Source organism: Microtus ochrogaster, unplaced genomic scaffold (assembly GCF_000317375.1).
Source record: "Microtus ochrogaster isolate Prairie Vole_2 unplaced genomic scaffold, MicOch1.0 UNK25, whole genome shotgun sequence".
NCBI lineage: Eukaryota > Metazoa > Chordata > Mammalia > Rodentia > Cricetidae > Microtus > Microtus ochrogaster.
In genome coordinates this window covers 1,857,168-1,884,691 of record NW_004949123.1, presented here as the reverse complement: position 1 = coordinate 1,884,691, position 27,524 = coordinate 1,857,168, and the positions used below count along the sequence as shown (strand labels likewise).

The 27,524-nt window shown below is 42.1% G+C and overlaps 1 protein-coding gene across 4 annotated transcripts; it reads right to left on the bottom strand.

Annotated features, from left to right (window-relative positions):
- Positions 1–59: 59 nt before the first annotated feature.
- Positions 60–27,524, bottom strand: Clcc1 (chloride channel CLIC like 1). 4 transcript variants are annotated; one of them, XM_005367902.2, is made up of 12 exons: positions 27,397–27,523; positions 21,052–21,190; positions 20,167–20,268; positions 15,351–15,458; positions 10,037–10,258; positions 9,486–9,626; positions 7,369–7,462; positions 5,034–5,131; positions 4,526–4,672; positions 3,264–3,605; positions 1,559–1,833; positions 60–372 (listed from the first exon to the last, which is right to left on the bottom strand). In XM_005367902.2, exons 2-11 carry the CDS (start codon positions 21,178–21,180, stop codon positions 1,585–1,587), a joined length of 1,632 nt encoding a protein of 543 aa, XP_005367959.1. In that variant the 5' UTR covers positions 21,181–21,190; positions 27,397–27,523; the 3' UTR covers positions 60–372; positions 1,559–1,584. The 4 variants fall into 4 exon arrangements, with proteins under 4 accessions (XP_005367959.1, XP_013209491.1, XP_013209489.1 ...); XM_013354037.2 differs by having other exon boundaries at positions 61–372; positions 1,563–1,833; positions 27,397–27,524; XM_013354036.2 differs by having other exon boundaries at positions 67–372; positions 1,554–1,833; positions 27,397–27,524.

The window sequence follows — 27,524 nt, the reverse complement described above, 5'->3', positions numbered from 1 at the left end:
GAGTTTATTTACACGACAGTGATATTGTGAAGATCATCTGTTCATTAAGAAAGCAAAGACAGCACAGCGTATCAAAATAATGTAAAAATAAGTGTTTATTTTGTGTTTACAGTGGCTACTAAGACCCTGTAAGCATTCAACATTATTCCATTTTAAAAGGTGCTTTGAACAGCTACCTACCCTGTTGTTACTTTAACAGGCAGTTACAATATGCTTTAGTCTCCATGACAAACACTTGCTAGTCAACTGAAACAAGCTGGCCTTGATATGTTCACTTGTTTTAGTCAAGTCTTCCCTGAATGACTGTAATCTTTCGACAACAGCATGTTGCTTTGCTGACTGTCCAGATAGAGTCCACTCCCAAACAGTTATCTGCAATGAGAAGTACAAAGATGAAACTGTAAATGTTTCTGGATTAAAAGCAACAGTAGTGCCCTTCCCTTCCTTTCAGGAACATCTGTTACGGGAGTTCTTTCTCCTCAGAATTCCACTAGAGCTCCAATACACGTCCCACCTTGGGAGTGTATTTCCCAGTCATGGTGAATGACAAAGATAACTGCTGTACAGATGTTCAGACTCTAAATATATACCTAAGTATAAAAAATGGAATAGCATACATTTCTGTAAAGAAATCAAAGTCAGTTGTTCTGAATATCCTTGCTGAAACAGCCTGCATGATCATTTCAAGCCTTAATTCCTGAGTGACGTCGATGTTAGGAAAGCAGCTGAATAAAATGTGCAGTGTAGATGTGGTTACGACAAAGGACACCTGAGTTCAAAGAAAGACTGCTAACTAGGGACTTGTACAAAATACAGAAATTGCTTTTTTAAAAGGTTTAAAATGGAGAATGTATTTTAAAATCACAAAATGTTGATTGACAATATATCTGCCCACAGTTAATGCATCTTATTTCCTATGTAAGCTCTTCGAAAACTAGAATTGCATTTAGCCCAGACAAGATGGTTTTCCATAATAAAAACTGAATAGCATCAATTGCTAGGTTCTCAACATGGAAACTGGGTCTTTATAAAAGCAACACTTCATGGTGGAGAATAAAGCCATTCTCAATGATGAAGTGAGAAACTGAGAAAGACTGATAGCACCAGGCCATCCTCAGGTTTGTCTTAGTGAGACCTAATGTAAAATGTATGACAAGCAGGCCTAGTAACCAGAGAGTCACATTGTTCTACACACGGTCACATGTACTTTGGGGCTGCAGCAGCTGCCAGCCTGCATTAAACACCCTTTGCAATGCAAACACTGACTAAATCAAACCAATTATTCTGTTAACTACGTTTCACAGGACCCTCCACCAGCTAACATACACTTTGATTAGTTGCTTCTTTTAAATGCCAGTTCTTTTAAATGCCAGTTCAACTTTAATTACTTAATATATTTGCCATAGCATTCATCTGAAAACATACAAAATCCTGTTCTAAAATTATGAGACATCTTAATAGGTAAGAGATACTGATGGTCTGTAATATTAAAAAAGTTGGCAGCTTTGTAGTAAATACCAACATATTTTCAGGGAAGAATGAAGAGTTAATACTTTACAGACTTCAAAGATGACTTCATGTTCCTTAGCCACATGGGCTGCTGACAAGATCAGTCACACATGTTGCAGTTCCTGGGCTGTGTGTGGCACCTCCCTGTGGGCTGCATGCAGAATCTAGCATCATCGGGGCCTTCTCCGCTGTGGGTGAGACTTCTGCAGTCCCTGCACCTTGGCCAGAGATAGTCTTGGCAGACTGGCTGTGTTCTGTTGGGGTGCTTTCTCCTGGGAGTCCACCAATCTCTTTGAGGTTTGTATTCACAATGGATGGTTTATGCTTTAAAATACAGAATTATATTTTAACTACTTAACAAAATATAAAGGATTCATTGCCAGTTCTTATCCACATCTATTGTAATGTGCTCCACACATCTTAAAATCCCAATTCTAGAGCTGCATCATGATTGAAGCAGTAAGCCTCACAGAAGGATGGGGACACTTAAGGTCTTGTAGGTATCTACAAACCCTGCTTAGAAGGTCTGAAGGGTTGGCTACCAGTAACAGTGTCTCCTGCCTGGTGAGAATAATCTCATGTGAGCCTGTTTTAAGTTCTAGGTGCTGGGAATAGAGAAGAAGCAAAACACAAAATCTGCTCCCATAGGAACCCACACTTGGGTGGGGATGATGAATCTGGCGTACAAGAGTATGACATTTGAAGTACAGGCTACATAGAAAAAAAAATGAGTTTGGTGCTAGACAGAATATGATCAGATGGCAGATTAAATTAAGATGACATGAGTAAACACTGAAGAGTGTGTGCACATGTGCACAGCATTTTAAACAGTGAACAACAAAAACAAGACCCTGTCACCAAGGTTCAGTGAGCAAAGAGAGCAGGAAATGATTGGTAAGGGGGTTACATGTGGGGCATGGCAGAGCAGGAATTCCCAGGACCACTGTGGTAGATGGCTTTCCCTGCCAGCTGGGACATCACTAGAGGGGCTTAGAATGAGTGGCAGGTGATCAACAGCTACAAAAGCCGGAAGGAACAGTCTCAGGTTATTTAGCTACATTAACATCCATAAAAGAACCCAATGCCATTTCTAGAGTCTCTTGTACGTACAGCTTTCTCAACGATTTCTAGTTGAAACTCAAACATTGCAAACAACAATACCAATTCCTATCTTGGGCAGAAATGGAAATGGCCCTTTAAAAACACCAACAGTAATGCCAAAAATGTAGTTCAGTGGCTTAGCACGTTGAGAGTCCAGGTTCAATACCCAGGACTGCTGAAGAACTCATCATCTTGCAAATAAAACGTCCAGTCCAGCCAACCGTGCTACTGCCTTCTTCTATACTACAGAATCAATAGGGATTCTGTCGAGAGAAAGGGAGAGCAGGGAGGGCTTCTTCCCATCCCTGCCCAGCCTTTTCTCCCAGGCTGGGCCATCAGAGCTCTGCAGCCTGCCAGTCCCCTAGCACACTTAGGCCCCCTGGGAGACCCTCTCTGATCATGTCAAAAGCAGAAATTCCAGTCAGACTCACTTGTTGGTTTCATAGGAAATACCACCTGTTGTAAAGAATACAGTTAAATGGTATTTAACATAAAGTAAATATTTTCTGAGGACGCTGGACTGGTGACAACAATGAGAGGGTAATAATCATTGCACTAGTGACTGAACTGACGGGGTAAAGACCAACACAAATCTGTAAGGAGCTCTTGGGCCCAGAGTGAACAGGCAGCAGAATACACAGTGGCTGACTTACGCTGGGTACCCCTTCTGGATGCTCTTGTGCCTCCGTGTCAGGTAAATCGTATGCCCGGAGCACTTCAGGGCTCTGGTTGCCAGTGCGAAATCTCACATCAGCGTGTCTCTGTCTCAAACCATCTCTGTTACACGCATGCATCGTGTCATAAGGGCCTTGCTCGATGGAGCAAGTGTGGCCCCTATAACAGAAATCTGCATCACCTGCTCCACCATGGAGTCTATAGTCAAGTTGCTTCTTCTGTCGCCTGTCGGCTGGCTCGAGTGCCTGGGGAGGTTCTCTTTCAGGACCACCCAAGTGTCTCAGCATAGGAACTGACTTTCCAGCACCGTAGCAGAAGCTCTGTAAAGAAAAGAAATACATTCTGAGGATTTAGTGATGGACAGGTAATCAAGTACGAGCTATTTTATTCAGAGTTTAATAAAGCCAGCTGTCTTAGTATTTGTGGACATAAAAATGTTAATTTCACTCTTTGATTAAAAACTTTTTCTTTGAACTAATAGGCCAAAGTAGCCAATACAATGTACTAAAAAACAATATTAAGTAAATATTTCAATCAACTTGATATACTTTAAATACATAAGAGTATTTTTAGACTTAGAAATTTAGACAATTCTAGAAATTTCAATTTAAAAGCTTGGTTATTGCTCCTATTTTTATTCATATTCATTTAGGGAAAATGATAAAATTATTAATTATTGAATTTCATAATCAATCATGCGCCAAAGCAAAACCCAAAAGAGAACAAGTCAGTCAGTGCATACAACATGTAATTCCAAATCCCTGGGGAGTCTTCATTTTTGATCCATACAGCAAGTGCTTTGGGAAGGCCATGGCCATAAGTAACAAGATGCTGAACTAACTATGGGAGAAGTACAAGCACTATTTTTAGTAAATATCTACTCTTGGACTCCCCCACCCAAACTGATTTTCAGTGCACACAACCACTCCTCCTACAATCCCTTTCTGTTCTGTTCTATGCTGCAAAACTCAGACCGGGATAAAGCCTCATTTCTCTACAGAGGAGGCAGTCAGCCAACCTCCTGTGTATTCAAGTTAAAGCTAAAAAGGGCTATTCTAAATTATTACTGTGGTGCTTACAAACCCAAGAACTACTAGTTAAAAGAATATATACTATCTCAACTTATTAAAAATCACCTTACACCTCTGAGCACAATATATTAATCCAGACGTTTCAAACTGCCTTCTCTGTCAAACATCACACGCTTGTTAACTACCAGCAGTTGGGCTAATGTACTAACCAGGACGGCCAATGCCATAATCACCAGCACCGGAATCTGCAGTAACACTGGAATCTCCTTCATGAGTGCTTTAATGAATTCACCAGTTCCTTTTCCAATGTGCTTTAATGGTTCTGTTACGAAGTTAGTGAATGTAACTGCCAGAGCCTAAAACAAAGATCAGAGCAACTTCAAAAGACTGAGACATCCACATGCAAAACTTCACCACACACTAAGTGTCAAATTACAAATTAAAATGCGCATTTCTATGTATGCGCATGTGTGCTCTGAGCACGGGTCTCTCATTCAGCATAAACCGTGATCTAACCAGGCCTTGCCGTCTATCCTCCCGTCTTGGCCTCCCAAGTGCTAGGATTATAGGTATGCCACCATGCCCACCTAAATTTGAAAAACCAATGTTTAATGAAAGGACTTTTCCCCTAAGACAAAGGTTTATTATTAACCCTATCAATCCTTTATGCAGGCAAAGAGTTTGTGATACTGTAATTATTACAAATATATTTTATACCTTTGTTGGCGGAACCAACAAAATAGGGTTGATTAGTAAGACCTCATAGTACTTTTGGCACGAGTCATCCTGATAGGTCCATGAACTTCTAAACCATTCTACATAGAGAAACAGACAAAATAATTAAAGAAAAACAAAGCAGTTTTTTTCACAAATGAAATTACTTTGGTTTTAACCATTCTTACCCACCCACCAGTAAATTTTTGAGTTGTTTTATATTTTAAATAGACTCTCTGTAATGTTAATTATTTCATATCAAGTCCAAAATCATACTTTCAAAATCCATTCAAATTCAACAAATCTTATGGAGACAAAAAAGATCTACTTTATAGATTTCCAAAAAGTAAAGAATTAGTTTTTTATGCACACAAATAAACATAAGTAGAACTGCAAAGTGGAAGACTTAGTGGGTTAGCGCACTCCTGCTACAGGGCACTGCCGCAGCTGTGTGAAACGCTGTAACCGGGGGATACCTACTAATCTCTCTCTCAATAAAATTTCACTTTACAAAGTCAACTCTGACAAAACTGTTAAGACAGAATAGGCTCTTAATTAAGAATAGCTAAAGCAGTCTTATGCACATTTGGAAACTAGCCTGCATTAAAGGAGGCGTATTGTCTCCTGAAGCCAAGAACCCAAGTTTTAATCCCACAATTTAAAAAGGGGGGCAATTGGGGACCGGAGCAGGATGAGGGTGAAGGGTACCTGTAGTTCTTGCATAACACCAGATTCAGTTCCCAACACCCACATGGTGGCTACAATCATACATTAACTCCGGTTCCAGGGGATCTGAAGCCTTCTTCTGTGTAGAATATTATTTTAAGTATAAACGTTTGTTTATACTGTGGAATATTTGTTTAATGATGTAAAGGGTGTGTTGTATTCTTTTATGTTGTTTAACTCTGTGAAGCTGTGATTCTTTGCCTGTCTAAAACACCTGATTGGTCTAATAAAGATCTGAACAGGCAACAGTGAGGCAGGAGCAAGGACAGGTGGGGCTGGTGGGCAGAGAATAAATAGAAGAAATCTGGAAGAAGAAGGAGCAAGAGAACAAGGAGAGGAGGACACCAGGGGTCAGTAACCCAGCCACACAGCCCGTCAGAAAGGTATACAGAAACAGAGAAAGGTATACAGAGCCCAGAGGCAAAAGATAGATGGGATGATTTAAGGTAAGAAAAGGTGGCTAGAAACAACGCGCTAAGGCCGGGTATTTATAAGGAGTAAGATTCCATGTGTGATTTATTTGGGAGTTGTGTGATGGGCCCCCCAAAAGCTAAAAGAGTAAAAAGAGTAAAACAACCAACAACATTCTTCTGACCACCTCGGGCACCACGCACACATGTGGTCCACAAAAATACATGTAGGAAAAACACTGAACACATTAAAAATAAATCTAAAAAAATTTAAGTTAATTCTGGGACCTACTTGTATAATCTATTCTGTGTCAGTCAGTACAGACTTGTGTTTATAAAGTGTCTTTGAACGTTAAACCATTCCAGGCCAGATTTCAACAGTTACAGTGGTCAATAATAGTGAGAACCATTATAAAATCTGGAAGGATAAAAAACAAAATTTCACTTAGTTAAAAAACAAAACTAGCTAAGCAGTGGTGGCACACGCCTTTAATCCCAGCACTTGGGAGGCAGAGGCAGGCGGATCTCTGAGTTCAGCCTGGTCTACAAGAGCTAGTTCTAGGAAAGGTTCCAAACTACAGAGAAACCCTGTCTCAAAAAACCAACAAAACAATACAAAACACAAAAAAGTAAACTGTAGGAAAGTTATAAAATAGTTTATGTCAATCTAAGATTACAGCTAAAATAGCTCTAATTTTATCTCCTTGATTTTAGTAAACTTCTGCTAAGGACCTAGAAAATGTTGTGGACTAGATGATAGAAAGGCAGCCAAGGATCTAATCTAGTCTCATGACCACATACACAGCTGCTGTCTTCCCTGTATGTTTACATGAATTCAGTAAGTCACTACATTTTAAACTTAAGAATGTATGTTATGTTCGCTTTTGTTTTTTTGTTTGTTTTTGAAAAGGGAATAAAACCTGGGGTAGTTCATAAGGTGGGCAAGATTCTAACACAGAGCTACATCCCATCCCTTTTATCTTGGGACAGGGTCTAAGTTGCTGAAGCTTGGCTCAAACCTGTGAGTCTCTGGATTCTGTCATCACCCTCCTCTGACCCCGCTGCATGCGCTTGTGTATGTGCTTAGACAGCCACGGGGAGCCTCCTCTGGCATCCCATCATTTTATCATTATCGGTGGGTTTGTTTTCTCCTTATTCTCAGAAATTCTACTTAAAATAGTGACGAATGAACCACCACTTACCCCAGAGACTTCCAGTCCAGTCCATCTTCTCAGCACACACTTTGTTCGATGGTGCCATCTTGGCGATGTTAGCCTGATGCTCAGCAAAAGCTACCTGGCCGGAACAGGGGAAAGATGCTGACTGTGAGCTTCCAAACAACAAAATGTACCCAATGTTTTCTCTGCCATTTATCCAACCAAGGCTTTGGTGGGTTGTGGTTTTTAGGTTTTTTAAAGTTTTCTGAGACAGGGTCTCCCTGGCAACCTTGAAACTCACTCTGAAGACAGACTGTCCTCCTGTCTGCCTCACTAACGCTGGGACTAAAGATCGCACCACCATATGACAACTAAATTAAGAAAAACATTTTAAAAGACGGGTTATTTTCAGCTCGTGGAAAAGCGTACGTTTTACCCCCTGGTTTTTTGTTGTTGGGTTTTGTTTTGTTTTTGAGACAAGGTCTTTTACAGCCCAGGTAGCTGAAGATGGCCTTGAACTCTTGACCCTCCTGCTTCCACCACCCAAGCACTGGGTTACAGGTGTGCATTACCATAACCAGCCAGAAACCAGTCTCAAGGCCTCACACCATCTCTGTACACAATTTGATGAAAGAAAACTATTTTTATTATTTATTTTTTGTTGTTGTTTTTCAAGACAGGGTTTCACTGTGTAGCCCTGGAAGTCCTGAAACCCACTTTGTAGACGAGGCTGGCCTCAATCTCACAGAGATCCGCCTGCCTCTGCCTCCCAAGTGATTAAAAGGCATGTGCCACCACTGCCTGGCAAGATAGTTTTGAAAAGGAGTTCACATATAGTTCGTGGCATGACTAAAAATATGAAGAATTCAAATTGTTCTATAGTTAATGATAAAATGGTGCTTTGCTCTGGGTAAGTTTAACATAGACGGTTACTATCCAATAAATGGCTGGCAAACTGGGTATTAAACACGTCCAGCTCTGTGCACAGCACGCCCACAGATGACCTCACATCAGAGAGGGTATACATAGTTTATATGCAGTGCTGTCTGTGAGGGCTTTCCAGACCCAAGCCTTTCTCATCTAGGAGGACAGTCTTCAGAAACCACACTCCCAGGGGAGCTCACTTGTCTTCCACCAAGGCCCATGTGCTTAATGTGTAGGGGATTTGTTTCAGGACCAGAGAACCGCAACACCAATTTCAGCAGAATTCACTGTAGGTCCTGAACCCCTCTATCAGAAGGCAGATTAGAATGGCTCTTCAGTGATTAGACTGTCCTGCTAACAACAGTCCTTTCAAATTTCTGCAATCTACTCTCATTGTGGAAGATAATTGAAATGTTGGAAAAGATACCTCAAAAATACCAACAGGCCAAATGTCATGACATATGCCTTTAGTCCCAGCACCTGTGACGCAGGAAGAGCTGAGTTCAAGGCCCTGCATTATCAAGACCCTCTCTCAAAAAAGTGAAAATAGATAAAAATTCAATAATTATTCATACGTAATAAGATTGTGAGTAAATTTTAAAAAATACTTTACCTGCTATCTTTGTTTTCTAATTTCTCCATAGTGACCATAACTTTTATATTCAAAAAGCCTAATTTTTAGAGATAACATTTTCTATCATAATTTTGGTGTCATTTCTTTTTTTTGTTTTCTTGGTATTATTATTATTATTATTATTATTATTATTATTATTATTATTATTATTATTATTGAGACAGGGTTTCTCTGTAGCTTTGGAGCCTATCCTGGAACTAGCTCTTGTAGACCAGGCTAGCCTAAAACTCAGAGATCTGCCTGCCTCTGCCTCCTGAGTGCTGGGATTAAAGGTGTATGCCCCCCACCCCAGCTATTTCTAACAAATATAAATTGATTTCCCAAATTACATGTTTCTAAACTATGTCCATTTTACTCTGTGATAATAAAAGGTAGAGCCACTTTTCTTCACTAAATGATCAGATCTCCCCTAAACCCCAAGTGGCTGATAATTACCAATTTATTTATTCCCCCTACTGATAATCCAACCACTATCTTCAACCATATCTGAGGCAAGACTGTTCTGAGAGTATATTATAGTCTCTGGTTACTATGAATTTACATTTAACTAAAAAACAAATGAAAACAAAAAAATAACAGTAACAACAACAAACTTATTTAATACCTTATATAGATACACCCAATTCCATCCCACACTGAAGAGAAAAATGATAATACAAATGCGTCTCAACTGTGTGTACCAGCGAATATATGTCCACAGCTCTGTAGCCACCAACAGCACAATGCAGAGCAGACACAAGAGCACCTTGAAAACAGAAATGAGAATCAGAGTCGAGTCACTGCTCAGTGGTCTTCCCCACCAAAAAACATCCATTTTTAAACAGGCAGACTTGGCCATGCAGGCAGCTCAGCAGGTTAATCCACTGCCTCAATCCTGAGGAGCGGAGTTCAATCCCAGGGCACACAGCAGACAGAGGACCGAATCATACAAGCTGTCCTCTGCACACACTCACACACATACATGTCATGCATACAAAATAAATGAATATCATTTTTAAACAGCCTTAAAAGAACGAGACTCAAACAAAGTTATCTGTACAATTTCACTGCTTATTCATCCCTGTAATGAGAACTAAGAACAGGTTCTCAATTATGCTGGAGTTTCGGAAGGGTTTTTCCAGGGATTGCTTCTACGCCACCCTCATGGCATCTTACCATAAACGCATTATACGCATCTACTCCAAAGGAGTCTTCAAATCGCCACTTCCATGCTTCTGAATCATGACACTTAAAATTGATTAAAATATCACTTAAGGCATCATCCAAGGCTCCTGGTTTCCACTCCTCTCCTCTGAGGAACTTCTGTATCTCCAATAGTGTTTGTCTTGTAAGGAGAATCTCAGCATCATAATGCATATCAACTTTATTTTCATCAGGCTGCATCAGTTACCAAAATACCAACAGAGAAACAACTGTATTACTACGTTATTCAATGAAACAGGAAAACCAATCTGGGACAAATATGATTTCATACACCGGCAATTCCACCTCTCACAGGAGGATGTTGCAAAGAACTTCGCATTCAGGGTTAGCCTGGGCTACATACAGAGAGCTTATCTCAAAAATAAAATACTTTGGAACTCAATATAATAAGGTGTAAATAGTTCTACGTGCCAGCACTGCTTTAAGAAAGTATATTAATTTGTAGTATTTCATAAGTATAATATATACTTATCCTCAAAGGCTAGCATAAAATCCAAATATATATAAGAAGCAGTAAAACATTGTAGAATCCTAAAAACAAAGACACCAGACATTTCATGAAGGAGAGTCAGTTTCACTGTGTAAAGTACACAGGCACTGTGTAAAGTACACAGGCTCTATACTGTCACTCACAACTGCTGGGCCACAGTCCTACAAGAAGCACAGGGTTAGGTTCCCATGCACCTCTGCAGGGCAGTCCTACACTAGCTCAGAATTGAGTATAATAAAGGGTTCTTTATTCAGGGGTAGACAGACTCACAGATCAACAGTCCTTTGCATGAGCGGGGAACAGGAACCAAAAATTAAAAATAAAATAAAAGAAATAGAGTTTAAAATAAAGCCACATAAAGATGGAAAATACAGAGAATCTGGATGCTGAATGTTACTGTGTTGTCTTTGAATTGTTTGATGGCTGAGGAAGGAGCCATAGCTGCTAAAAGACATTTGATTATAAATGCTGCTGGATTAATCCAACATAATTATTTTGAAAATGCCCTGACTTCAAAATCTAAGTGAAAAGATATCTCTCTTTGGAGAAGAGGTTTTGCTTTTGTTTCCACAGGAAATGAGAGGCTGGGAATTCATTCTGGGTTAAGAAAAATCAAGTTTGATCAAGAAAGACCCCCTGAAAAATCTCTGATAGGAGCAGATAGCCCAGATGATCCAACATTTCAGAATATCTCATTGCAGTTTCCTCTGAGTTCTACACCCAGAACAGCCTCAAGACTGCTGGCTGAGATGATCAAGCTTCACAGAATACTCCAGTCAGGACTTGACCACAACCCTAAATTTTCTTTAGGTCCCCATAAAAATTATCAGTGCTCACAATCAGCAGAAAGTAGCCTATAAATCACGCCCACATTCCCCCCAAAAATGAATTATGACTGTCTTTGTTTAGAGTGTTGGTTACAAGTTGTTGTGGATAGTGGTCAGGAAAAAAGCTAAACAAAGGAGGTAAGATTCAGAGTTCTTGGTTTTTTTTTGTTTTTGTTTTTTTTTTTTTTTTGGTTTTTCGAGACAGGGTTTCTCTGTGGCTTTGGAGCCTGTCCTGGAACTAGCTCTGTAGACCAGGCTGGTCTCGAACTCACAGAGATCCGCCTGCCTCTGCCTCCTGAGTGCTGGGATTAAAGGCGTGCGCCACCACCACCCGGCAGAGTTCTTGTTTAAAAAAGAAAAAAAGCAGAAGTACCGTGGGACAATGGTCTTGTACCCTGTAAAGATCTGTCACTTGTATTGGTTTAATAAAATATTGGCTGGCCAGTAGCCAGGCAGGAAGTATACATGGGGTGACCAGAATAGAATTTTGCAAAGAAGAAAGGTTCAGTCTGCAGTCATCACCCAGATGCAGAAGAAGCAAGATAAGAACACCTCACTGATAAAAGGTACCAAGCCATGTGGCTAACACAGACAAGAATTATGGGTTAAGATGTAAGAGTTAGTTAATAAGAAGCCTGAGCTAATAGGCCAACCCGTTTATAATTAATGTAGGCATCTGTGTGTCTCTTTGAGATTGAACAGTTGTGGGCCCAGGCAGGACAGAAACCTCTGCCCTGGTCTCTGAACACTTATCAACTGAACAATATATAACTTTGTTTCTGTTGACACCTTAATCAGAAATATCAGTGACTCATTACCACTAAACACACTGCCAAGAGTCCTATAATTCATGCCCAGATGAAGTTTATATAACATGCTTTTCTTGTAGGGCACATCATAGGCTTTTTGCATGCAGGGACAATAGATGGCATTTCATATTTCGGAGACATTCCAAATGATGTAATTACTTTAAACAAAGAAATCCCTTCCTACCCCAAAGTGTGCAAAACGTAGCATGTGATAGGCCACACTGAATGTAGCATGTAATAATAGGCCAGGATAAAAACAATGATCTACAGTATTGGCCCTGAAACAAAGTAGTGAGTTTTGTTACCTTGTTCCGCCTTACTAAACCCAGGGCCTTGGACATGCTAGGCCATAGTGTTACCTCTGAGCAGTAACCCTAGCTCCAATTTTCTAGGTTATTTTTTTTTTTTTATCTATCTACCTACCTACCTACCTACCTACCTACCTATCCATCCATCTTTTTTTTTAGAATCACTCTTTCAGTTTAGGGAACCAAGACATGATGAAAGTATCAAGCAATTGGCACATGTACAAGAATGACCACGGAAATACCTCAAAGTAGGGGACGGTGAGATGACTCAGGTGGAAAGCGCTTTCTCTGCAGGAATGAGAACCTGAGTTTGGATCTCCAGCACCCACATTAAAAGCCAGTTATGGGAATGAAAACCCACAGTCGTACCCCTGAGAACACAGACACAGGGGGATTCCTGGGGCATGCTGGCCAGCCAATCTTTCCCAGTTGGTGAGCTCCAGTTTAGTTAGAAACTTTGCCTCAAAAAATAGGGTGAAGGGGGCTGGAGAGATGGCTCAGAGGTTAAGAGCATTGCCTGCTCTTTCAAAGGTTCTGAGTTCAATTCCCAGCAACCACATGGTAGCTCCCAACTATCTGTAATGGGGTCTGGTGCCCTCCTCTGGCCTGCAGGCATACACACAGACAGAATATTGTATACATAATGTTTTTTTAAAAAAAATAGGGTGAAAAGTGATTTAGAAGACATCCCAAATTGATCTCTGTCCTTCCCATCGTGAACACACATGCATGTATGTGTATATATATATATATATATATATATATATATATATATATATATATATATACACACACACACACACACACACACACACCTTAAAAATGATAATTTTTAGAAATCACGAAGGACTGATTTTGATATGACAAATCTTAATAGGTAAATTTACAAACATGGAAATTACAAAAAATAAGGATAGACTCTGCATCTTTATGATTCAATTTATGAGTTTCATTTGCTGACACTATTTATTGTCAGATAGCCTAAAATTTCAAAATTTCAAAATTATTTAAAAATAAAAATGTGTTTCCTTGAAATAGAAAACTATCTTTTTATCAGTGCAAGTTCACTGTAAACAACTGACATTCACTGACCAGTTGATACATAATTTGGATTTTAGTTTGATTTTTGAGACAGAATCTTATTATGACTCCCAAGACAGCCTCAAAGTAGTGATCCTCCTGTGTTAGACTCCTGAGCACAGGGATTATAGGCATGTGCCAGTAAACCCAGGCTTTACAGTCTGAATGTTCAATGTTGCCCAAAGGTCCACATGCTAAACGCTTGATGCCCAGGGTAGCACTATAGCCATGTGGTCAAACATTTAGGAGGTGGGACTTGGTGGGAAGAAGTTAGGAGTAAGTCCTTGAAAGGACTTGTGGGGCGGATGTTCCTTTCTCCTTCCCTTTTGCTTCCTAGCCACGAAATGAAAAGGACATTCCACTACATGCTTCTAGCCATGAGTATCTGCTATACCTACTAAAGGCCAGGTCTTACACTGGAATGTCCAAATCATGAAAGGTTTGTCCAAACAAACCTTATTTTTTCTTTTTTTAATTTATTTTTTGTTGTTGTTTTGGATTTTTGTTTGAGAGAGGGTCTCATGTATGCCATACTGGCCTTGAACTTGCTAAGTAGCCAAGGAAGACTGAAATACTGATCATCTACCTCCAAGACTAGGGGACTGCAGCATACACACCAAGGCCTGGTTTATGGGGGCTAGGGGTTGAACCCCAGGCAAACACTATCAACTAAGGGTCCTTTCTCAGGTATTTTGTTATACTGAGAAAAAACTGCCTAACAGGAAATTTCCTGTGCTCAATTTGTCTGCCCATATACTACAGCTGGAATGATACAGAGATTTTTAGAACCCCTGAAAACGGATGACAGGCATATCTCCTATTTTTATGGACTACATAGGACTTTATCTCAAAAAAGAAAAAAAAATTAAATTTGTGAGTTGCTTTTAGTGGCTGGAACACATGGCCAGACCAAACAAAAGTCTGCCTACAACCCCTAGACCAATTCTGGGGGCATAAACAATACAGAAAAAATACGTCATGCACTTACAGATAAGCTTTGGGTACACTTCTCAGCCTTCCGGCTAACAATGTGTAAAAATGAGCTTTGTAAGTGTATTATAAGATACAAAATCATAAGTCTTCATCATGTGTTGATTTCCCAAACTGAAACAATGATTCTCAAAAATGATGAGATAATAAACAAACAAACTATATGAAAAGCTGGAGCTAGGGTTACTCTATGGTAACACTATGGCCTAGTACGTGCAAGGCCCTGAGTCTGCTCTCCAGCACTGTGAAATAACACAAGGACTCCCACCTTGTACCACTGCACATGATAGACAATTCTAAAAGTAAGACCTACCATAGTAACCAGCAAAGAGAAAGACTACTGAAAACACATTTTTCTTGTCCTCACGGGAATGGGAAAACAAGAAGAAAGGTTAGGAAGAGAACAGCAGTGCAATTGATGGAGCTAGTCCTCAGAGATCCTAGGGAAAACAGCACCTTCTGTACTGCTCACCTCCACCAGCCCCTGTCATGCTGAATGCTTCCTACAGTCTTGTACACACAGCGTTTGGGGAAAGGGTGAAGCAGGTTCTTTTCTACTAAGCACAATGAGGCTCTATTACTTCCCCCCGCCCCCTTTTTTGGGGGAAAACAGACTGGGGCAGAACTAGAAATTCTCCTGCCTCAACCTCCTGAGTGCTAACACGACAGATGTGTCACGTGCATGGCACAACTTCTTACACGATGTGAAGCGAACAATGAAAGTATCTGCTATGGATCAGGATCATGTCCTCAAATACTTACAAGTCCAAGCTTGCTGGCTTCAATTAAAATCTTATTTAGGTATCTCCTAAACACAGGATTGCTTTGACTTTCATAATCTTTCATTTTCTTCTTCTCACAGTCATCCACCTGTAATCATATAATAAAGTCAAGCTTCAAAGGCTAATGAGAGGTCAAGTTCTAGTGCTGTGGAAAATTAGTGAAGATGTGTTACATTTGTTTATGCTATGGAATATTTAATGATGCAAAGATGGGTTGCATTTTTTATGTTGCATTTGTTTAACCCTGTAAAGCTGCGTTACTTTGCCTGTCTAAAACATTTGATTGGTCTAATAAGAAGCTGAACAGTCAATAGCTAAGCAGGAGAGAGGGATAGGCAGGGTTGCAAGCAGAGAATAAACAGAAGAAATTTAGGCTTGAGAGATGAGAGAGAAGCAAGAGAAGGAGAAGAAAACGCCAGCTGCCAGCTAGCCAGCCACAGAGTAAGGAGGGAAGAAAGATCTATAGAATAAAGATAAAAGCCCAGAGGCAAACAAAACATAGTTAAAGAGAAATGGGATAATTTAATGCCGCTATCTCAGTGGAGACCTCCAAATGCAGCACACCGCGCCCCCGTGTCTGCGCTCTGTGCGCTGGCACCCAGTTACCGAGCTTCGGGAAAGGGGCTGGAGGTTAAAATACATAGACACACACAGACAGAGAGACAGCGACACAGGTCATCCTTGAATTACCCAAGAATGCCCCCTTTATTGCGTTCAGGGGCAGATTATATAGAGATAGCCACGCCCCGGCCAAACCCACTAGAAACCACTCTCCTGCCATCAGGAACTCCTGAAGGTCTCGTGCTCAGAGCAGCTGTAGGCACTCAGTTCTGGGGATTACAAGAAATTCAGGATCTGGGGTCTCACTGCTCAAAACATCTCCCCTCTAAATTTTTTATAAAGCAGAAGACCCTCCTGACCACACAGCTTTTTGGTCACTTTGATTGAACCTGTACTCAGGAGAGAGTGACAGCATCTCCTCAAGAGAATACTGGCTTTTAGAGAACACAAGCGAACAACTTAAGCCTGCAACACAGGTAGATTCAAGTATCCCAGAGACTGTTGGTTCCTCATACTATTTCCCACACACCCTCTTCCCCTCAAGTGAACAGAGGTGTATGACCATATCAAACTTGGGACTTTTAGGAGTGGCTTTGACACGACCCCAGAAGCAGTCCCCTAAATAACATACCCCAGCTGCCATACCCCGTGGCACATTCATTCTTGTCAGCTGAGTGCATGGAAGACACCTCGCTCATGCACCTCTTTGGCTTCCCTAGCAGCCCAGCTGATCCTGCTTCTGCTAAGGAACCCTTTGGCTAAAACAGTTACAATCTGGTGTGCTAACTGTAACATTTCAAGGGTTATTCTAGTAACCATTGAGTTGTTTCACCACATAAGAGGCATTCGCAATATTAACAGATGTCATACAAATGAAATAATGAACAAGACATTTGTTGTACTAGCCACAAGTCCACCTGCTCCTACAATAGGGCAGTCTCTTGATTTAAATTCGCTCTACCGCAGACTCTTCAGTGTGCAGAGTCTGAAACTGCCACTGCCTTTTCCTTGTCCTGCTGTCGCATTTTCAGGCAGCCCAGTGGGGTCTGTTCTCCAGCTTGTCTCAGCTCCAGCACTTGTTGCATTTGCTGGCACTGTTGTGGCATCCGCCAGGCTAGGCACCAACTGGGCTGAGGCAATGTGCCTTCCACCACAGTCACCTAGCTCTGCTCCAGCTGCCTTCTAGCCCCAGCTGCATTCGTTCTGAGTCCAAACTGGTGCATGGAGTGGAGCGGAACTCAGGAAAGCAGGCTTGCTGCTCTGCAACCACTGAAGGAGCCCCACTTAAATGATCTTTTAGGGAATGTGGGCGTTGTCAATCTGTCTGGCTACTTCCTGCTGAGCGGGGACCTTGCATTCTTAGGGGTATTTACTGCAATTTACTGCCATTTTCCAGTAGTGCTCAGATGGGGTCGCGGCAAGGGTGGGGTGTCTAGTCGGCCTGTGCTGGAAGCGGGCCTAGCGTTCTTGCCTCGTAGTCCTCAAGGCAGGTCCCGGGACCCCGGGGCGTCACAGCCCCTCAGCTCCCCCGCCTGGAGCTGCTTGGCCTTGAAGCCGCCGCAGCTCACACCCCACTGCAACATTGCAGGAGGTCTCGGTAATTCAAACCACATGAATATCGAATAAATCCTTAGGATCTCATCATCTGTGGAGACAAAAACAGAACCTCCTTTCCAAAACTCTTAATCAAGGGCTGGAGAGATGGCTCAGAGGTTAAGAGCACTGTCTGCTCTTCCAAAGGTCCTGAGTTCAATTCCCAGCAACCACATGGTGGCTCACAACCATCTGTATGGGGTCTGGTGCCTCTTCTGGCTTGCAGGCATACACACAGACAGAATATTGTATACATAATAAATAAATAAATATTTAAAAAAAACAAATTTCTTAATCAAATTCTTAAGCCCATATTTTAAAGTCAAGATACCTTTCTTAGCAGTTCCAAGAATCAAATATCTTTCTCCAGTCCAGAACACAAAAGACAACACAATCAACATATCATACATCTGTACTCATTTATCTTTTTAAGCTACATACATTCTATCTTTTCCCAATACATCCCCTCCGGTCGGGGACAACCCTGTTTGTTTACCCCTCTTTCTCGGTTGACTTTCACTTGCTGCCAAACTGAGCGATTAACACATATACCCCAATCTACCCTCACCTTCTGAGGGCGACCTCTCAGCGTTCCCTAGTTCCCGATATCTCGGCTGGGACCTCCAAATTCCGCTATCTTGATGGAGACCTCCAAATGCGGTGGAGACTCCAAATGCCATGCACCACGCCCCCGTGTCTGTGCTCTGTGCACTGGCACCCAATTACCGAGCTTCGGGAAAGGGGCTGGAGGTTAAAACACACAGACACAGACAGAGAGACAGCAACACGGGTCATCCTTGAATTGCCCCAAGAATGCCCCCTTTATTGTGTTCAGGGGCAGATTATATAGAGATAGCCATGCCCCAGCCAAACCCACCAGAAATCACTCTCCTGCCATCAGCAACTCCTGAAGGTCTCATGTTCAGAGCAGCTGTAGGCACTCAGATCAGGGGAAAACAAGTTGTTTACAAGAAATTCAGGATCTGGGGTCTCACTGCTCCCAACAATTTAAGTTAGAAACAAGCCAAGCTAAGGCCAGACATTCATAAGTAAGAATACGTGTCTATGTATTTACTTGGGAGCTGGATGGCAGGCCCCCAAAATGTAAAAAAACTAACAAAACCAACTACTTTCTGGCCTGGTGCTGCTCTCAGAATGAAGAGTAACATCTGGCTGTTATTTCTTGTCTGACAATGTATAGGATTTATTTTAAGTATGCTTAAAGAAAGGGCAGAGTGCTTGCCCGGGACACACGTGGACTTCAGTTAAAACTCTTACTGCCTCACAGGACGGACACAGCGCCCATTCTCTCTGTCTCCTCACCATCCCCATCCTCACCTCTCTTCTCTGCACCCTTGTCACTGTGCCACTCCTCAGTGACCACATGATTCCCTCCCGCCCCACTCCAGGCCCTTTCCATGCCGCCCCCATCTCACTGTCTAGACAACCAACAGAGTAGTTACCACCTGACCAGAGAAAACACTCAAATCCCTTAACATCCTATTTCCTTTTAGATAAACTCTACATAAAAAAAAAAAAAGTGGTGGTGCACACCTTTTAATCCCAGCACTCAGGAGAGAGAGGCAGAGGGATCTCTGTGAGTTCAAGGCCACCCTGGTACAGACTGATTTCCAGGACAGGCTCCAAAGTTACACAGAGAAACCCTGTCTCAAAAAAAAAAAAAAAAACACTAAAAAAAATGTTAAAAAGCTTAAAAAGAGCTCCCCACAATAAATTATAAGAACTGCTCACATCTGGAAGAACAGCTGTCACAGCCTTTAATAAGCTTTCCTCATCTGCTCACCTGCTCCACTGCAGCAGTAGGCAGTGAAAACAATCAAGATAAAAGCTATTCCTGTACCAACAAGTTTATACTCAGAAACAATTACAATTAATGTTATTACAAAAATAGTAAGTACTATTTAATAAGATAAGATGTAACTAAATTATATCGATAAAAATATACAATTGTATAGAACACAGAACATTACAAATATAAAAATTAACGAAGACAAAAAGACCAAGAAACTGTCTTAGGGTTAACACTGCTGTGACAAAACAGCATGATAGAAGCAAAGAGTTTATTTGGTTCCACTGTTCATCAATGAAGGACGTCAGAACAAGAACTCAAGCAGGGCAGGAACCAGAAAGCAAGAGCCGATGCAGAGGCCATGGAGAGGTTGTTTATTGGCTTTCTTCAGAACCGAGGACCACCAACCCAGGGGTGGCCCCCCACAACGGGCTGTGCTAAAATTAAGAAATGCCCTACAGGCTTGACTACAGTCCCATCTGATGGAGGCGTTTTCTTTCTTTCTTTTTTTAAATATGTATTTATTTATTTATTTGTTATGTATACAATATTCTGTCTGTGTGTATGCTTGCAGGCCAGAAGAGGGCACCAGACCCCATTACAGATGGTTGTGAGCCACGATGTGGTTGCCGGGAATTGAACTCAGGACCTTTGGAAGAGCAGGCAATGCTCTTAACCACTGAGCCATCTCTCCAGCCCCATGGAGGGGTTTTCTTAATGAGGTTCCTTCCTCTCAGATGACCCCACCTTATCTCAAGCTGACAGAAAACTAGCCAGCAAAGAAACTAAAGTAAATAGTTAATTTGTGAACGGAAAAAAAAAAAAATCCAACCTTGTGAGTTAAAGAATCCAGTCTGTGCAAGCAGTCTGATAACTCCTCGGCATTCGACAAGTCAGGAATCACTTCCTTTTTCTCGGCTGTACCATATTTCATCTGTATCAAAGCAGAGATTTTACTCTTCAGGCTTCAGTTGTACAGACAGGTCCCACTGAATAAAGACTTAAAACATGACTATCGTTTTTTGTTTTTTTGTTTTTTGTTTTTTTGTTTTTTAGAGACAGGGATTCTATGTGGTTTTGGAGCCTGTCCTGGAACTAGCTCTGTAGACCAGGCTGGTCTCGAACTCACAGAGATCCGCCTGCCTCTGCCTCCCAAGTGCTGGGATTAAAGGCGTGCGCCACCATCACCTGGCCTATGACTATCGTTTTATGACTTTGCTTCTTAAATTCTTCACTTGCATCAAACCACCAAGAAGTAAGAATTAACTATATATGCTAAGAATCAAAACTAAACCGGTTTACTCCTTGATGGGCCTTTATATCCAAATTCAAACAGAAATAACCAGATGGGTGAGTACTTGTCTATTGCCTGAAGGCCCTAGGTCCCAGCCCCAGCGTGGAAAAAAAGGGAGGGAAAATATCAAGAAAGTACCTTGCAGGCCGGGCGGTGGTGGCACACGCCTTTAATCCCAGCACTTGGGAGGCAGAGGCAGGCGGATCTCTGTGAATTCAAGACCAGCCTGGTCTACAAGAGCTAGTTCCAGGACAGGCTCCAAAACCACATAGAATCCCTGCCTCGAAAAACCAAAAAAAGTACCTTGCATAACTACTAATCCTTTATATAACTCTTATAGCTCTGTATGAAAAACAACAACAAAAGTGGACTATTCCCATCATGGCAGATAAGGTCTTCTCAGTGTATTTAGATCACAAATACCTGAGACTTCCTCATGGTTCCTGAAGCAGCGTCATAATTAAGCATATCTGTGGGGTCAATCCAGTCATCATCATGAGCATGACCAGTTATCAGCAAAAGACATTCACAAAGGAGCAGCAGACACAGCATCGTGAGTAGGCTTTAAAAAGAAAAAAAAAAAAAACCAATAAAATACTAGTTTTTAAATAATTATAAAAATTACTTCAAGAGTTAGCAGTTTCTGAATAAAGAACATACAGAATGTACACACATTAAAAGACAAACCCATAAAATGGCTTGGAGAGTAGCAGTTAAAAGCACTTGGCTATCAAGTGCAAGGCCCTGGGTTCAATTCCCAGCCTCGTAAACCAGGCATCATGGTGTACACTTGCAATCCTCAAGACAGATGCAGGAGGACCCCAAGTTTAAGATCTTCCTGAGCTACATACTAACTTTGAAGCCAGGCTGGGGCATGATACAATATTTTTTAAAAATACAATAAAATGATATTCATATCGAAATATGTATATAGATACACACACACATATGCACGAAGTAGTCTCATTAAAATATACATTTTTACATGGTGATGTCATTTTACTTCTAGTTCTTCTATACCCAAAAGATACATGACCACATAAAAACTTGTGTGAGAATGGGTACACAAATTTTCAAACTAGTCAAAAAATAGAAAAGAGCCCAAAGTCTATCAACTACAAAATGTTTTTTTGTTGTTGGTTTGTTATCCAAACTAACCTCAAAATCCTGGGCTCAAACTATCCTTCTACCTCAATCTCAGTCTCATGATTATCTGCCACCATGGCACTCAGCTTCTTAAACGGAAAGAGAGAGAAAGAGAGAGAGAGAGCGAGAGAGAGCGAGAGAGAGAGAGAGACCCACCAAAGTCTAAGGACAACTGTTTGAGAGTCTTGCCTTCCACCTTGCTGATGCAGGGTTTCTCTTGTTCCTGCCACTGTGATGCTCATCTGTCTAGCTAGCCCATAAACTCTGGCCAGTTCTGCCCGTTGTTATAGCACTGAGATTACAGAAGCATGTTTACATGGGTTCTAGGGACCAAACTGAGGCCCTCAGGCTTGCCAGCAAGATCTTTTACCCCTGAATTTCTTAAACAGTAATTTTAATGAATGTAGAACACTTATTCTGTCTCATGGAGCAGAATACCACCTGACCGTATAGTCCAAAAGTCAAGCTGGTGAGATGGCTCAGTGGGAAAGACCATTCCATAAAAGCCTGGCAACCCAAGAATACATGTTAGGTGGAAGGAGAGAGCAAATCCCCTCTGAACCCATATGAGCATCATGGCACAAGTGCCCACATACACATCACACAAACACACAAAATAAAAGAAAAATCAAGCCAATGAAATGAAAAAATTACATAGTATGTGCCTTATAGCACAATACAATTTGCCAGAAAACAAATATTTCTTTTTAAATTTCCTGTGCTTATGTACAGTGTACGCATGTGTGCACAGGTACCTGTGTACATGCTGAGGCCAGAGGCCGGCATCCGGTACCCTCTACTGTTTTCCACTTCAGTGTGGAGACAGGGGCTTTCCCTGAACCCAGAGCTCATCAGTTTAGTCTCTAGCCAATGAGCCGCAGCGAGCCTCTTGTCTCCAAGCCCTGACCCAGTGCTTGAGTTACAGGCATATGCCTCTGGGCCTGGCTTTTTACATGAATTCTGTGGATGTAAACCCAGATCTTCATGCGTGAGCAGCAAGCACTTCACCCACTGAACAACTTTCCCAAGTATTTTAATCAGACCCGCCTCACTAATTTACAGAAGTCACTTATTGGGAGTGCCACAGAACACAGGTGAAGGTCACAGGACAGCCTACAAGAGTTGGTTTCTCCTCTAACACGTGGGTTTTGAGATCTGAACTCAGGTCCTCCTAAACTTACCGGAAAAGGCCTTTACCAGATGAGCCATCTTGTCAACCCTTCCCCAATTTTTTTAGCAAATAATTTTAGGTTGTTGTTTTTTTTTTTAAAATAAATAGTTTCAAAAGGTATGGAATTAAGACTCAAATGAGGGTCTAGTAAGAGGCCCACGGGCCAAGAGCACTTGCTATAACTCCAGAAGATCTGAGTTCAATTCTCAGCATCTGCATTGGGTGGCTCACAAATGCCTGTAATTCAACTTCAGGGAATCCGAGCTACTCTTTTAGATTCTGCAGGCATCCACATACACATGCATATACACCCACATGACACATACTTGTAAAAAATAAATAAAAAGATAAAAGCCAGTCCTAAATTAAACACTTGTCTGTGCTTTCCTGATACCTTGTTCATTATTCTAGCAAAACGCAGTGAACTGGACCCTAGACTGGTCTGTCTCTCCCATCAGCAAAGGGCCTCTCAATTATGGCTACACACTGATCACCCAAAGGGCTCTCAAACGCCCACAGCTCTGGCCACTTTCCAGCATCACCAGGACTGAAGCCCAAGCAAACAGATTTGTAAGGCACCATGGGTGATTTCAGTGTGCAGCCCAGGTAGAAAACCAGAGCACTGTGTGAACACCTCTGAAAGGGAGTGTCTTACCCACACCTAAACTTCCCACTTCCCATCCATCTGCCGAAGGCCCAGCACCTAGCCTTGTGGCTGGCAGATCAATGAATGCTAGAAAGCAAGTGCAGAGGACTCAAGCCTTAGCAAGGACAAAGTTCAGAGAACGGAGGAAGCCCATCTGATTAGGAAACTCCAGGGAGACGCCACAGAAGAACGGCAGGGTGAGTGGAACTTGAAGTACAGGGAACCTTCTAGTAGTGCACGACAAGGAAGAGTACACACTTCAGAAACTGTGAGCCAAGGATGAATGGTGGGATAGGGGATGAAGCGCTTGGCAGTGAGGACAACCCCACCTGTGGAAAAGAGTGCTCCACTGTTTTATCTAAGTGTCTACTACAAGCAAGCACCAAATTTAATAATAAACGTTGAATAGTTTTCTTCTAAGACGAAAAATGACAAGAGAAGGAGGCATGGCGGCATATGTATTTAGTCCCAGCACTGGAGAGGCAAAGGCTGGACTACATGTGAGACCCTGTCTGAAAATAAAAGGGGGTGGGGGGGTAGCGGACGCTTGCAGATGGCTTAGAGCACTGGTTGTCTTTTGGAAGAGCCAGGTTTGAATACTAGCACCCATGTGTCAGCTCAAACCACCTGTAATTCCACATCCAAGGGATCCAACATCTTCAAGCCTCTGCAGGCACTAGACAGACACGTTACACAGACATACATGCAGGTTTACTCATGCACATAAAGTTTTTAAAAGGAAGCATAGTAGCGAATGCCTTTAATCCCATCACTCAGGGAGAGGCAGGAAATTTGTGAATCTGAGGCCAGTCTCGTCTACAAAGTAAATTTCAGGACAGCTACACAGTGAGACCCTGTCTAAAAACAAAATAGTGGAACTGGATCCCCCAAGAAGAAATTTAGACATAGACAAATTATAGTAAGACAGTGTGAAGGCACAGGCCATTTATAATCATGTACGCTCCCTCCTCTCCACTGAAACATTCTCTTCCAGGGAGCCAGGCAGCCTTACAAGCGTGATGAAGCCTCTCCCCAAAAGTGGTAACAATTGCTGGGGGGAGAGGCTCTTCAGTAACACAGCTTCCTCCAAGGGCCTCCTCACCGCTGGCATAGTGTACCTTGTCCTTCTATAGATGCAGCTGCCCCAGCCAGTCACCCATACGCCATAAGTAACCCCAATAAATTCATTAGTCACTAAGCTAGACTTGGATGGAATTGTTTTTGTCTGTCATTGCTCTCTTTATCTGGGATGAATAAAAATAGTCTTGTCAAGGAGCTGGAGAGATGGCTCGGCAGTTAAGAGCACTGGCTGCTCTTCCAAAGGTCCTGAGTTCAATTCTCAGCAAACACATGGTGGCTCACAACCATCTGTCTATAATGGGAGTTGATGCCCTCTTCTGGCATGCAGGCATAAATGCAGACTGAGCACTCATACATAAAATAAATAAATAAAGATTTAAAAAAAGTAATCTTGTCAGAAAAAGTCATACAACAAAAGCCAAAAGACCTCTGAAGACAACATCCGGGCCACACCTTCTTCTCAGTCTCTGGGCCTACAGAACCATCAGAAAACTGGTCTGTTACTTCAGCTGCCCAGTTTATGATTACTGTGTCAGTCCTAGAAAACCAACACAGAATTCTTTAGACAGAAAAGACCAGAAGTCTACAATCCATAGACTCCATATGATGATCACAGGAATGAACCAAACACAGAAATATATTTTTATGTTTGAGAATATAAAAACTAAATATTAACACCATCCCATTCTGGAGAGAAAAAAAACTGTGTTTTATTTCTTAAAAAAAAAAAAAAAAATAAGAAGGGGTTGGAGAGATGGCTCAGTGGTTAAGAGCATTGTCTGCTCTCCCAAAGGTCCTGAGTTCAATTCCCGGCAACCACATGGTGGCTCACAACCATCTGTAATGGGGTCTGGTGTCCTCTTCTGGCCTGCAGGCATACACACAGACAGAATATTGTATACATAACAAATAAAAAAAATATATATATATATATATAAATAAGAATAAAGCCTTAGAAGAACTACATGCAGAAGAATGTGGAGACTTAACTAGAGTAATACACAAGAAAGAAAAAACAAAGCAAAGTGAAGACAGCAAGAAAAGGGCTAGAGAGATGGCTCAGGGGTTAGAAACATTGGCTGCTCTTCCAGAGAACCCAGAGCTCCACTCCCAGCACTGACATAGCAGCTCAGAACTGGCTTTAAGTCCAGTTCCAGGGGATGTGGCACGCTCTTCCGGCCTCTGCAGGCACAGCATGTACATGGTACACAGACATGCATACGGGCAAAACTGCTCATAAACATAAAGGGGAATCTCTCTCTCTCTCTCTCTCTCTCTCTCTCTCTCTCTCTCTCTCCCTCTCTCTCTCTCTCTCTCTCTCTTTCTCTTCTTTGAAAAAGAAACCAAGAAAGGGCTTGGCAGAAACAAGCATTAGTCATATTTGGCACTTCAAAGAAATTCAGTAAAGCCTGAGAAAAAGTCATTGGATGAGTTAACCATTTACTAAAAAAGAGTAATAGGGAGACACCTAATTCTAAAGAGTTAAGAAGTAGGTGAGAGCATATAAACTGAATTGAGACTCTGAAAAGACGAGAGTTTATACAATCAAGGACACAGGAAAGGTACCCTGTACCCCTTTCATGAACACCCCATACTTCTTTAATAGAAAAAATGAGAAGAAAGACAAACTTTCCCAAATAAACAGGGAGGTAAGGGTGGAGGTAAAGGAGATTTAGAAAATATAAACTAAGCCGGGCGGTGGTGGTGCACGCCTTTAATCCCAGCACTCGGGAGGCGGAGGCAGGCGGATCTCTGTGAGTTCAAGACCAGCCTGGTCTACAAGAGCTAGTTCCAGGACAGGCTCCAAAGCTACACAGAGAAACTCTTGTTTCGAAAAACCAAAACCAAACCAAACCAAAACTTAATCTTGCACTTCCTCCAAAGCCGCATCTAAACCTGCTGTGAACTTATTTTAAAAACAAGTTTCTGAGCTAGGGCCAACCTGAACTATTATATATAAAGACGCTGGCTCAAAAAAAAAAAAAAAAAAAAAAAAAAAAAAAAAAAAAAAAAAAAAAAAAAAAAACAAAACACCACAAAAACATCGTAATGTTGCATTAGTTTATCGAAAGAACCTGTGTTATTCTACTAGCGAGCACTAGTCTGTTTCTACCACTTTTACCACTTTTCTTTTTGGTTTTTCGAAACAGGGTTTCTCCGTGTAGCGTTGGCTATCTGTCCTGGAACTCACTCACTCTGTAGACCAGGCTGGCTTCGAACTCAGATCTACCTGCCTGTGCCTCCCGAGTGCACCACCTCACTGGGCTGAGAATTTGTATTTCTAATGTGTGCCCAGACGATGCGGTGAATCGCTTGCCTGGGCACACATTACAAATACTTCAGTGCCACGGAGAAAACCTGGCTTGTTTTCGCGGCCAGTCATAAACACACAGGCTTACGGCGTCTCCTAACTTCATAGGCTCAAATTAGATTTACACCATTAACTACAACGAATATACTTGCTTCCTGGCCGCCAGTATTTGTTGCAGGTTCTGCCTCGTTTTCAGAAATAACAAGATCCAAGAGTGCTCTTCCCTAGGCCGCTCAGCATTCACAGGGCAACGGAAAGTGAGGCAGGGGGATGACTGGCGGGAGCTATCTGCCCGCCTAACGCGGGGCAGGGGCTCGCCACAGGCCCAGGCCCTGCCACCGGCCCGCCCGGCCCCGCACCACCTCCCACAAAGCCCCGCGGGTCACCCCGACACGCCTGAGCGCACCCACTCACTTCGAGGGCGTCCCGCCTGCCTCCCCACAGCGACTGCTGCCAGCCTGGACTCGGAAGAGGGTGACGCGCCAGACCTCAGACGCCGTGCGCTCGCACCCAGCTCCCGCACCGACTCATCGACTCGCTCG